The 14,070-nt window shown below is 43.8% G+C and overlaps 1 protein-coding gene across 1 annotated transcript in view; it reads left to right on the top strand.

The window, feature by feature from the left end:
* The window catches only part of LOC129696907 (general transcription factor II-I repeat domain-containing protein 2A-like), an 11,274-nt gene extending 1,639 nt beyond the window's left edge, over positions 1-9,635 (top strand). The window contains exon 2 of the mRNA XM_055635004.1: positions 6,266-9,635. Coding sequence (XP_055490979.1) covers positions 6,275-8,065 — 1,791 coding nt within the window. The 5' untranslated portion in view covers positions 6,266-6,274 and the 3' untranslated portion in view covers positions 8,066-9,635. The remainder of the gene's footprint in view (positions 1-6,265) is intronic.
* The last annotated feature ends 4,435 nt before the right edge of the window (positions 9,636-14,070 follow it).

Raw genomic sequence — 14,070 nt, 5'->3', positions numbered from 1 at the left:
TATTTTCAAAGACATTTCAGATTCTTGAACATAGACACAAATGCTGGCGAAACTCAGCGGATGAGGCAGCATCCCTGAAGTGAAGGAAATAGGCAACATTTCGGGTCGAAACCCTTCTTCTGTAGTTCCTTCTTATACAAAGAGGGAAGAAGATTAGAAGAAGGGTTTGTCTGAAGAAGGGTTTTGACCTGAAACGTTGCCTATTTCCTTCGCTCCTAAGATGCTGCTTTACCCGCTGAGTTTCTCCAGCATTTTTGTCTACCTTCGATTTTCCAGCACCTGCAGATCCTTCTTAAACATCAGATTCTTGAACATTTTGATTAATAACTCAAGAAATAAAGCATGAAATTTCCAGGTGAGCTGATTTCGGACTTCAGGGGGTAAATCCCTAGCAGAATATGTAAAAAAATGTCCCGATCGCGCATCGTTTTTTCGAGTAGATGTGATCACACACAAACAAATAAATAAATACACACACATCCAAGATCATAGTTTTATAGTTATAAGGATAGATAGATGTACATACACACATACAAAAGCTGGAGTAACTTAGCAGGTCAGGCAGCATCTTTGGAGAAAAAGGATGGGTGATGTTTTGGGTCGACCTTCATCAGACCCAATCTAGAGCCTTGACGAGATTTGACTGGAGCCAATCTAATCAAATTTTTGAGTGCACAATGGAATATGTAAACATAGTGCTCTGTAAACAAAATAATAAATGTAAACATGCATGCACATTAATCAAACAATTAAATAATAATAGTGCAACAGGACAACAACAATACCCCTAAGTATGTAGTTTGGAGCTTATTTTGGCACCTCAACTGCTTGCTGCATCTGTGTGTTTGCTTTCAGTGACTTATGCGCATTAATTTATAGGTTCCTTTGTACATCTGCGTTCCGGTAATACGTCATTAGAGGCAATAAAAAGTTACTTGCACTGTGCAGGAGAGGTTTTATTGGGATAAGATCACAAATTAATAACTGGTTTATGTAGAGTCATTGAAGCGGGGTTTAGTTAGATTTGCCAAAATCCAGTCTTTTTTGCTGACGGATTTCAAGTCAATTAGGTCATACGGTCATGCGATAGTAGAATTAGGCCATTCGGCCCATCGTGTACTCCGCCATTTTGCCTTCTGCCCATATCCTCTGGCACTTGTACAAATCAAAAGTCTATCTATCTCTGCCATAAAAATATCAACTGACGGCTCTAGAAATAGTGGATGCATTGGTGATCATTTTCCAATATTCAATAGATTCAGGATCAGTTCCTGTGAATTGGAGGATAGCTAATGTTATCCCACTTTTCAAGAAAGGAGCTAGAGAGAAAAATTACAGAATTAAAGAGTAGGAGTGAACGGGTCCATTTCAGAATGGCAAGCAATGGCGAGTGTAGTGCTGCAAGACTTGGTGTTGGGGGCGCAATTGTTTACCATATATATTAATGATTTGGAAGTACAAATCATTACATAGCAAACTACATAGTGAAGAAAGCTAATGGAATGTTAGCCTTCATAACAAGAGGATTTCAGTATAGGAGTAAAAAGGTTCTTCTGCAGTTGTATAGGGCTCTGGTGAGACCACATCTGGAGTATTGTGTACAGTTTTGGTCTCCTAATTTGAGGAAGGACATCCTTGTGATTGAGGCAGTGCAGCGTAGGTTCACGAGATTGATCCCTGGGATGGCGGGACTGTCATATGAGGAAAGATTGAAAATACTAGGCTTGTATTCACTGGAGTTTAGAAGGATGAGGGGGTATCTTATAGAAACATATAAAATTATAAAAGGACTGGACAAGCTAGATGCAGGAAAAATGTTCCCAATGTTTGGTGAGTCCAGAACCAGGGGGCCACAGTCTTAGATTAAAGCGGAGGTCATTTAAGACTGAGGTGAGAAAACACTTTTTCACCCAGAGAGTTGTGAATTTATGGAATTTCCTGCCACAGAGGTCAGTGGAGGCCAAGTCACTGGATGGATTTAAGATAGAGTTCGAGCTCTAGGGGCTAGTGGAGTCAAGGGATATGGGGAGAAGGCAGGTAGGGGATGATCAGCCATGATCACAATGAATGGCGGTGCTGGTTCAAAGGGCAGAATGGCCTCCTCCTGCACCTATTTTCTATGTCTATGTTTCTACAACATAGAAAATAGGTGCAGGAGTTGGCCATTCGGCCCTTCGAGCCTGCACCGCCATTCGATATGATCATGGCTGATCATCCAACTCAGTATCCCATCCCTGCCATCTCTCCATACCCTCTCTTCCCTTTAGCCACAAGGGTCACATCTAACTCCCTCTTAAATATAGCCAATGAACTGGCCTCAACTACCTTCTGTGGCAGAGAATTCCACAGATTCACCACTCTCTGTGTAAAAAATGATTTTCTCATCTCGGTCCTAAAATACTTCCCTCTTATCCTTAAACTGTGACCCCTAGTTCTGGACTTCCCCAACATCAGGAATAATCTTCCTGCATCTATCCTGACCAACCCCTTAAGAATTTTGTACGTTTCTATAACCCCCCCCCCTCAATCTTCTGAATTCTAGCGTGTACAAGCCGAGTCTATCCAGTCTTTCTTCATATGAAAGTCCTGCCATCCCAGGAATCAGTCTGGTGAACCTTCTCTGTGCTCCCTCTATGGCAAGAATGTATTTCCTCAGATTAGGAGACCAAAACTGTACGCAATATTCCAGGTGTGGTCTCACCAAGACCCTGTACAACTGCAGTAGAACCTCCCTGCTCTTATACTCAAATCCTTTTGCTATGAATGCCAACATATCATTTGCTTTCTTCACTGCCTGCTGCACCTGCATTCCTACTTTCAATGACTGGTGTACCATGACACCCAGGTCTCGTTGCATCTCCCCTTTTCCTAATCGGCCACCATTCAGATAATAGTCTACTTTCCTGTTTTTGCCACCAAAGTGGATAACCTCACATTTATCCACATTATACTGCATCTGCCATGCATTTGCCAACTCACCCAACCTATCCAAGTTACCTTGCAGCCTCCTAGCATCCTCCTCACAGCTAACACTGCCCCCCAGCTTCGTGTAATCCGCAAACTTGGAGATGTTGCATTCTATTCCCTCATCCAGATCATTAATATATATTGTAAATAACTGGGGTCCCAGCACTGAGCCTTGCAGTACCCCACTAGTCACTGCCTGCCATTCTGAAAATGACCCGTTTACTCCTACTCTTTGTTTCCTGTCTGCCAGCCAGTTCTCTATCCACATCAATACTGAACCCCCAATACCATGTGCTTTAAGTTTGTATACTAATCTCTTATGTGGGACCTTGTCGAAAGCCTTCTGAAAGTCCAGATATAACACATCCACTGGTTCTCCCTTATCCACTCTACTAGTTACATCATCGAAAAATTCCATAACAGGGCTCTCGCTTAACTTTTTTTGCCTGTTGCTAGCCGGGCAACCTTGGCAGCTTTTTAGGTTGCCAAATGACAGTTTAGGTGGTCATTTAAGACGCGTGCGATAATGTGCTCGGACGAAGCGCGTAATTACCAGTCGGATTTATACTCAATGAACTCATTATTCAATACCCAGTCTAGAGTAGCCTGCTCTCTCGTTGGTTCCTCTACATGTTGGTTTAGAAAACTATCCCGCACACATTCCTAGAAATCCTCTTCCACAGCACCCCTGCCAATTTGATTCACCCAATCTATGTGTAGATTGAAGTCACCCATTATAATTGTTTTACTTTTGTTGCACGCATTTCTAATTTCCTGTTTGATGCCATCCCCAACTCCACTACCACTGTTAGGTGGCCGGTACACAACTCCCCCTAGCGTTTTCTGCCCCTTAGTGTTTCGCAGCTCTACCCATATCGATTCCACATCCTCCAAGCTAATGTCCTTCCTTTCCATTGCGTTAATCTCCTCTCTAACCAGCAACGCTACCCCGCCTCCTTTTCCTTTCTGTCTATCCCTCCTGAATACTGCAACCTGTGGCAAAGAATTTCCAGATGCACCACCCTCTGACTAAATAAATTTCTCCTCATCTCCTTCCTAAACGAATATCCTTTGATTCTAAGGCCATGACCTCTAGTCCTAGACTCTCCCACGAGTGGAAACATTCTATTCACATCCACTCTATCCAAGCCTTTCACTGCTAGGTTTTAAAGGAGGTCCCCACTCATTCTAAACTCCATCGAGTACAGGCCCAGTGCCGACAAACGCTTATCATAGGTTAACCTACTCATTTTGGGGATCATTCTGGCAAAACCTCCCCTGGATCCTCTCCAGAGCCAGCACATCCTTCCTCAGATATGTTGCCCAAAATTGCTCACAATATCTCAAATGCGGCCTGACCAATCAAACCAAGAGTGTTTCATTGTCATAAGTACCAACAACAGAACAGTGAAATTCTTACTTGTAGCAGTATAGCAGGCCTTTACACACATTAAACATTTTCAGTCTTAAATCTCTAAGTGATGCTATGTCCCCCTTTACTGCTACTGTATGTATTAATTCAGTTCAAGACTAAGGGGCAGTACATTGGCCATAAAGTTGCTGCCTAAAAGTGCTAGATTGATCCTGAATATGGGTGCTGTCTGTATGGAGTTCCTTTTTCCTTTGATCGCATGGGTTTTCTCCGGGTCCTCTTGTTTCCTTCCACATTCCAAAGGTGTGCAGGAACCTTGTTCAGACCCAACCCAAAACGTAATATTTTCCTTTTGTCCAGAGATTCTGGCTGACCCGTTGAGTTACTCCAGCTTTTTGTATCTATCTTCAGTTTAAACCAGCATCTATAGTTCCTTCCTACACACACGATAGAACACTGTTTTGTTTTATCGTTTATAACATTGTTTACAGAGTACCATGTTTACATATTCTGCTGTGCTGCTGCAAGTAAGGATTTCATTGTTCTAACTGGGACGTGAGAGAAAATAAAACATTTTTGACTCTTGACTTGCATCACTAATGTGTGGGATAGAACTAGTGTGGTCGGTGGGCCGAATGGCCGGTTTCCACGCTGTATCTTTAAATTAAACTAAAAACACTAAAACCAGAGGGAGTCTAAAGAAGGACCTCTACCCAAATCGTCACCCAATTTCTTCTATCCAGAGATGCTGGCTGCTCCACGGAATTCCCCCGCACAATTAAAGCATGGAATTGTCTTCACCCTACCATAGTTACCCAACCAGACGCAACTAAATTTAAGGTACCTCTTTTTTCCCTAGAACCATTTTTTGCTTAAGTCCAAGTCAAGAGTCCAGAGAGTTTTATTGCCATGTGTCCCAGATAGGACAATGACATTCTTGCTTGCTGCAGCACAACAGAATATGTAATCATAATACAGAACAAGAGATAAAAGATCAGTGTGTCTCTATACCATAGACCATATACACAATAAATAAACAGATACAGTGAAATAGGCTGTTATTGTTCAGATTTTGGAGTTTGGTGGTGGACCCTTCATCACAGTTTAAATTTAATTTGAAATATTTTTGGAGTAACTCTTGTTCCCTGAACTCCAGGGAGTTGCGCCAGCTCCAGGGAGTGATTCTGCGTTGGTTTTCAGCGGTCGCGGCGAGGCGGCAATGGCTGCCAGATCTCCCACAATGCAAAGGGAGGGAGAAAGTGCTTGGTGCCGACCAGTTGCCATGGCAGTGCCCATGTGCAGGGTGGCTGATGATGTGTTGGCCATGGTTGTGCGCATGTGCAAGGCGGCCAGCTGTGCCGGCAGATGAGGAGCGGCCAGAGAACGGAGCCAGGAGACCCGGACACGGATGGTGGGCGGAGACGGAGAGTGACAAAGAGAGATAGAGAGGGGGGCCCGTTCAGAGTTGAACGGCAGGTATCCCGGGTGCTTGGCCGGGCAAAATGGCACAGCTTTTAGGTTGCCCGGCGGGACTTTAGGTGGCAATTGGCACCCGGGCAACCGTTAATTTCGAGCCCTGATATATGTCTACATACGTATATACATATATATTAACTACAAAGAAATAACCAAAACAAAAGAAATAAAAAATAAACATTTAAAATGCTAATATATTTGATAATCAGTGGTGCTTTTTATTAGTTGCATCAGCCGTGTTTCATCAGTTGCACCAGGCTCGTGTGCATCAGCCGCTCAAAATATATAAGAGTGGCGTGTTTCTCAATAATTCACTTGATTGGCGCTTCTGTACGTTCTCCTCATCCTCTGGTGCTCTTGCCTTTTTTGATTCCGCAGATATGGGTGAGTGTTGAGTGATAAGTCAACATTAGTTATACTATTATCAATATTTGCTTTTTTTTTCCTTAGCAAACCTCAATGGCTACAAAACGCAGGAAGGTGGATGCTGAGTGCCGAATCTTCCAGGGCATTTGGACAGAAAAGTACTTCTTTATACAGCACTTCGGCACGCCCACATGCCTTATCTGCCACGCAAGTGTTAGTGTGAACAAGGAGTTCAACATCAGGCGGCACTATGTAACAAAACATCCAAAATTCAGTGAAATAATTGGGCAAGCAAGGAAGCATGAAGTTCATAACCTTAAATGGAGCCTGGCAAATCAGATGTTGAAGAAACAAGGTGTGGAATCAGAGAGGAACACGCTTGCTAGCTACGCAGTTTCTAAGTTGATAGCAGAAAATATGAAGCCCGTCACTGACGGAGATTTTGTGAAAGAATGTTTGATGGCAGTTGTGGAAATTCTGTGTCCTGAGAAAAAGGTTTCATTTTCAAATGTCAATCTCTCTGCAAGAACAGTTGCACGACGAATAGAAGAAATGTCAGCAGATGTGAAAAGCTGTTTGAAGGACTATTGCAGAAATTTCCAGTTCTTCTCAATAGCCCTCGATCAGAGTACAGATACCAAAAACACCGCTCAGCTTGCAGTGTTTGTACGTGGAGTAACTTCAGATTTTGACACTGTTGAGGAGTTTGTTCAACTGGAACATATGAAAGGTGCTGCCATAGGAGTAGATATTCTTGTGGCATTGCTCAAGTGTACCACAGACATGGAGCTGGATCTATCTAAGTTAGTATGCGTAGCAACTGATGGAACGCCAGCAATGGTTAGAGAGAAAAAAGGTGCTGTGGCTATGCTTGAAAGCCACATGGAAGGCCTTGAAATTAACCACGAGATTAAAAAAATGCACTGCCTAATCCACCATGAAGCACTGTTTGCCAAGTCTTCAAATGTGAAGGATGTGATGGAGGTAGTGGTAAGAGCAGTAAACCTACTATTGTCACGGGGACTAAACCACCGTCAATTTCAACAACTTTTCTCGGAAGCAGAGGCCCAGTATGGAGACCTGCTCTATTTCTGCGACGTTCGGTTGCTCAGTCGAGGTGCAATGTTAGAAAAAGTATACGCTCTGCGGGAAGAAATAGCAACATTCCTCGAAGGTAAAAATGTGAGTGCCTCAGAATTTCGCGATCCTAAATGGCTTTCGAGTCTAGCATTCCTGGTAGATTTAACAGCTCATTTAAACAACCTCAACTCGCAACTTCAGGGAAGAAATCAACTCGTACATGATATGTGTGGACACATCGTCGCCTTCGAAACAAAACTGCGACTGTGGGAATGCCAGCTTGAGAAATCATGCTACGCTCATTTCCCCAAACTCCAGGAGACCCAACCGACAGACACCAACACATTTGTGACTGTGATACGTGACTTGAAAACTGAGTTTTCTTCACGTTTCGCTGACATTCGCTCACACACAAGCGAATTCAGGCTGTTTGCCACTCCATTTGACGTGGACATCGACAATGCACCAGAAAATGTTCAAATGGAACTAATTGAGATGCAGTGCAGCGATGTATTAAGAACTAAATTTAATGCAACGGACATATCTCTACTAGAGTTCTACAAGAAATATCTCCATGAAACTGGTAGGTATACCAACTTAGTAGATCACGCAAAAAAAATGACATCAATGTTCGGCAGTACTTACATGTGTGAGCAACTCTTCTCAAAAATGAAATACACGAAGAGTAAATTAAGAAACCGACTGACTGATGCCCATTTAGATGGCATCTTGCATCTGGCCTCTTCCAACCTGTCACCTGATATTGAGAGACTATCGAGCGTAAAACAACAAGTGTCACACTAACAGCTATGAGACAGACAAACAGACTGACAGAGAGGGGAAGGGTAGTTTCAATACCAGTGTCTCAAACTAACTTTGTTCTGGACTTTGTTTAGTTCACTTTGTTCAGTAGTCAAGTCAAGTCAAGAGAGTTTATTGTCATGTGTCCCAGATAGGACAATGAAATTCTTGCTTGCTGCAGCAAAACAGAATATTGTAAACAGTTCAGTTCAATATACACATATATGTATGCTGTAGACAAAATATTGCTAAGTGGGACCCAGCATCACACGGGAGAGCTGGTCCCCCAACGCAGTATTCCAACTCTCCACCAATTCCAATATTGGTGGCCAGTGGGCGGGGCTTTCTGGAGTGCTAGTATGGGTGTTGTGGGCTGAAGGGACTGGTTTCCAGAGGGCTAGTATGGACATTGTGGGCCGAATGGATTCTTGGGCTGGCGGGTCAGTCACTCAAGCCTGTTGTGCTGGCAGCTCACTCACTCACGGCTGGTGGGCTCGCTGTTGACACACGGCTATTCTTTGAAATTTCATTTCAAGCAGGGTGGCAAGGCCACCAAATTCAAGTGCAGTTTCTTACCATTTCAAGCAGGGTGCAAGGCCACCAAATTGAAGTGCAGTTTCATACCACTTCAAGCAGGGTGGCAAGGCCACCAAATTCAAGTGCAGTTTCATACCACTTCAAGCAGGGTGGCAAGGGCACTAAAGACAGCGATTCATGACCTCTCCCTCCTCCATCTTGCAGAGACTGAGCCACGACCACACTTCTGGGTTTTATAGTCCCTCCCGCCAGAAGGGTCATGGCCTTCATGGCATGATTAACAGGAGAGAATCTCAACATTTTTAAAACACTAATAACTCTTATTTTCCATCGATGAGAAAAATCCTCTTGTCCTGCGCAGCGGAGGAGGACTCTGAGTAAGATGGCCAAAAATCACAGCCGTAAGTGGCAGTGTTTTTTCTAAAATCAATATACAGAACAACAGGAAGTGGTCAAGGTCAGACTTTTAGTAATATAGATGTATTATTACCTCCATTTATTAACAATGGCGATACATGTGGCAGCCATCCACTCACAGACATGGGTCCTGGCCCCTATTCAGAACAAGGTTGCCGACCCCTGCCTTATGTCCTTATGACATTATAACAAGAGCTGGCACAGTGGCGCAGCTGTAGTGTTGTTCCCTCACAGTGCCATGATCCGGATTCAATCCTTACTACTGCCCCTGTCTGTACAGAGTTTGTATGTTCTTTCTGTGACCAGGTGGGTTTTCTCCGGATGCTCCGGTTTCCTCCCACATACAGGTTTGTTGGCTTCTGTAAATTGTAAATTGCCCCTCGTATTTAGGATAGAAATAGTGTGCGGGCAGTGGCGGACTGGGTCTAAAAATATTGGTTGCCGGAGACAAAGGGGGCCCACTTGATATAGGGGTCCCACTTCATCAGGGGCCCACTTGCCATCGGGCAAGCTGACACCCTGGCCAGTCCGCCACTGTGTGCCGGGATCGCTGACCCATGTACCGAGGGGCCACTTTCTGCCCTGTATCTCTAAAACTAAAACTAAACTTATGTTAAGTTCTATCGTTCTTTGAATTGTGTTGTTTTCTTTTAATTGTATGACTGCATGGTAACTCCAATATCAATGTACCTTAACTGGTGCATGTGACAATATATGTGAATTTGAATTTGAAAGGAAAGAAAGCAGCTTAAAAGGAGAATTCCTCAGAGTAGGGGCTTACAAGATGGAAAACATTGTTAACAAATGAGGAAGTGGACAGAGGAACAGATATTGTGAAATGATTCCATTGTAGAAAGTGAGGCAAGTGGTCACTCTTCATCTGGACTGAGTGAGATATCTCTATCCAGTTCATAAACTGGAACCTACCTAGATATAAAAGGAATATAAAGGAGACCATTGTGCTCAAAACCTGGCTCTGCAATGCATGATTCATTTATATTCCATCTCACAGGGAACGCCAGGGAAGAAGTTGGAAAATGTCAGTAACTTCATAAGATTACATCATACATTGTGAAAAAACACATACCAACTTTTTTCACTGACAGGCCTGCCCTGCTTCCTGGGCTTTGTTTCCAGCCTGAATTGATAGGCTCATCTTAGGTTAACCGACAAAAAGCTGGAGTTCCTCAGTGGCACGGGAGAAAAGGAATAGGTGAATTTGGTTTTGAGCAAAGGACGAGGTGATGTTTTGATTCAAGACCCCTCTCAAGAGTCTCTGAAGAAGGGTCTCAACCCGAAATGTCACCTATTCCTTTCCTCCTGCCTGGCCCGCTGAGTTACTCCACCTTTATGTGTCTATCTTCGGTTTACACCAGCATCTGCAGTTCCTTCGTACACATACCTGTGAATGGGATGCTTGCATTCTGAAGAAAAATCACGAATTTCCGAACACGAAGAAAGATTGGCGGCCACAATTTCTGTTTCTTCAGGGGATTCACTGGCAACTTTTGTGTCCCATTGCTACTCTGTACTATTAAAAGTCTCATCTTGTATGTATGTATACGTGTGTGTGTCGTCTGTGAAATGTTCACACAATTTTAATCACATTAACCCCAGCGATAAAATAAACTGCTTCACTTCACATTTCATTCTATATTTCACAAGTTACACGGTTTTAAAAATACCCCAAACCAAGTTTTTAAACAGAAAATATTTCAACCCGCTTACAAAGTGTCGGCACAATGCCCCGCAACAGTGGGGGGGAGGCAACAGCTTCGAGTGACGTCAGGGGTGGGCCGCATTTAAATAGGGGGGTTGCACGGAAGGTCCTAAAGCCAAAGGGCTTTGGAGTCGCTCACGCCTGGAGTACAACACACACAACATGTACGTTCTTACCTGGTAAAGACGGCAAACATCACTGCTGCTCACGGACAGAGAGAAGATACAAATGTTTTTCGTGACTGACTTGCGAAAGAGCAGCGTGCTGGTGGATTAAGGGTAAGTCCTGGCCCATGACTGCTCGGGGCTGGAGGGTGACTGAGCGGTCTGTACCCGAGCACCAAGGGACACTCAAGACACCCGGTGTAAGCGGTGGAAGGAACAGATCCCTCGGGACAGCCCCCACTCTCCCCCCATTGTCAGTGCTGTCCGGCCGTCTTCCGCCCCGTCTTCCCCTGTGTGGCTGCACTGTGGGTTGGGGACACAAACCCGGCAACATACCCACCAGCTGCAGCAGAGTTGGGGACCGTGCACCCAGAGTCACTGACCACGTGGCACCGGACCCTGACCCCCACACTGGGGTGATTCAGACACCGACCCCCACATGGGGTGATTCACCCCGACCCCCACACCCACACGGGGTGCGTTGGGGGAGCAGACCCATGAGCTAACATCGTGGAAATTCAAAATAACAAGTAGCTGTTTCTAGCATTTTGATTGATTGATACTTTATTGTCACTTGTACTTGGTATAATGAAATTCTTTATTTTGCATACAATACACATGGATGCAAAGAGTCGCCACGTTGGGCATAGACAATGTTGGAAAAGAATTCCTCCTTTCCCGCCCCCTTCCCAGTTATCTCCCAAGTCCTGTCTCCACCTACTTCCTTTCTTTTTTTTCCTGTCCCCCCCCCCCCCCCCGACATCACTCTGAGGAAGGGTCTCGACCTGAAACGTTGCCAATTCCTTCTCTCCATAGATCATAGATGCTGCCTCACCCGCTGAGTTTCTCCAGCATTTTTTGTCTACCTTAGATTTTTCCCACATCTGCAGTTCTTTCTTAAACTCTTCAATATAGTCCCAATGGTCCCTCTTCCTTCTCCCACCACCTCCCCCGGACCACACCGGGTCCCTCTTTGTTCTTGGCAGCTCATCATCAACCAACCACCAGGACTACTACAACTAAGGGGCAGTCTGTACTACTATCTACTTCATTGGTAACCCTCAGACTATCGTTGATCAGACTTCGCTACTTTCTACCTTGCACTAAACGTTATTCCCATACCATGTATTGGTAAATGGATTGATTGTAATCATATATTGTCTTTCCGCTGTCCAGTTAGCACACAACAAAAGTTTTTCACTGTACCTCAGTAACTAAACTCAACTATGATTGATTGATACATACATACATACATACAGTGGCTTGGAAAAGTATTCATACCCCTTGAACTTTTCCACATTTTGTCACGGTACAACCACAAACGTAAATGTATTTTATTGGGATTTTATGTGATAGACCACACAAAGTGGTGCATAATTGTGAAGTGGAAGGAAAATGATACATGGTTTTCAAATCTTTTTACAAATAAAAAACTGAAAATTGTGGCGTGCAAAAGTATTCAGCCCCCTTTACTCTGATACCCCTAAATAAAATCCAGTGCAACCAATTGCCTTCAGAAGTCACCTAATTAGTAAATAGAGTTCACTTGTGTGTAATCTAATCTCAGTATAAATACAGCTGTTCTGTGAAGGCCTCAGAGGTTTGTTAGAGAACATTAGTGAACAAACACCTTCAAGAAGCCCAAGGAACACACCAGGCAGGTCAGGGATAAAGTTGTGGAGAAGTTTAAAGCAGGGTTAGGTTATAAAAAAATATCCCAAGCTTTGAACATCTCACGGAGCACTGTTGAACCCATCATCCGAAAATGGAAAGAGTATGGCACAACTGCAAACCTACCAAGACATGGCCATCCACCTAAACTGACAGGCCGGGCAAGGAGAGCATTGATCAGAGAAGCAGCCAAGAGGCCCATGGTAACTCTGGAGGAGCTGCAGAGATCCACAGCTCAGGTGGGAGAATCTGCCCACAGGACAACTATTAGTCGTGCACTCCACAAATCGGGCCTTTATGGAAGAGTGGCAAGAAGAAAGCCATTGTTGAAAAAAAGCCATTTTTATTTTTAATTTTTATTTAACCAGGAGAAGTCTCATTGAGATTAAAAATCTCTTTTACAAGAGAGTCCTGGCCAAGACAGGCAGCAGCACAGTGTCACAGTTACAGACAATAATTTAAAAACAACAGCGAACATATAAATAGAGTCACAGTCAGAACATCATCAAACAAAGCATGTACAGACAGAAGATCTTTAAGAAGGGATTTAAATCTGTTTATAGAAACCAGCTCCTTAAGTTTCAGTTCATTCTGCAGCTGGTTCCATGCAAAGGGAGCAGCATAACCACAAGAAGTCTGGATTGCAGTTTGTCACAAGCCATGTGGGGGACACAGCAAACATGTGGAGGAAGGTGCTCTGGTCAGATGAGACCAAAATTGAAGTTTTTGGCCTAAATGCAAAACGCTATGTGTGGCGGAAAACTAACACTGCACATCACCCTGAACACACCATCCCCACTGTGAAACATGGTGGTGGCAGCATCATGCTGTGGGGATGCTTTTCTTCAGCAGGGACAGGGAAGCTGGTCAGAGTTGATGGGAAGATGGATGGAGCCAAATACAGGGCAATCTTGGAAGAAAACCTGTTAGAGTCTGCAAAAGACTGGGGCGGAGGTTCACCTTCCAGCAGGACAACGACCCTAAACATACAGCCAGAGCTACAATGGAATGGTTTAAATCAAAGCATATTCATGTGTTGGAATGGCCCAGTCAAAGTCCAGACCTAAATCCAATTGAGAATCTCTGGCAAGACTTGTAAATTGCTGTTCACAGACGCTCTCCATCCAATCTGACTGAGCTTGAGCTATTTTGCAAAGAAGAATGGGCAAAAATTTCAGTCTCTAGATGTGCAAAGCTGGTAGAGACATATCCCAAAACACTTGCAGCTGTAATTGCAGCAAAAGGTGGTTCTACAAGTATTGATTCAGGGGGGCTGAATACTTTTGCACGCCACACTTTTCAGTTTTTTATTTGTAAAAAAAATTGAAAACCATGTATCATTTTCCTTCCACTTCACAATTATGTACCACTTTGTGTTGGCCTATCACATAAAATCCCAATAAAATACATTTACGTTTGTGGTTGTAACGTGTAAAAATGTGGAAAAGTTCAAGAGGTATGAAAACCTTTGCAAGCCACTGTACTTACATCAAAGAAGC

This window comes from Leucoraja erinacea, chromosome 5 (assembly GCF_028641065.1).
Source record: "Leucoraja erinacea ecotype New England chromosome 5, Leri_hhj_1, whole genome shotgun sequence".
NCBI lineage: Eukaryota > Metazoa > Chordata > Chondrichthyes > Rajiformes > Rajidae > Leucoraja > Leucoraja erinaceus.
Note: the sequence above shows the minus strand (reverse complement) of the source record. Positions and strands in the feature narration are given on the sequence as shown.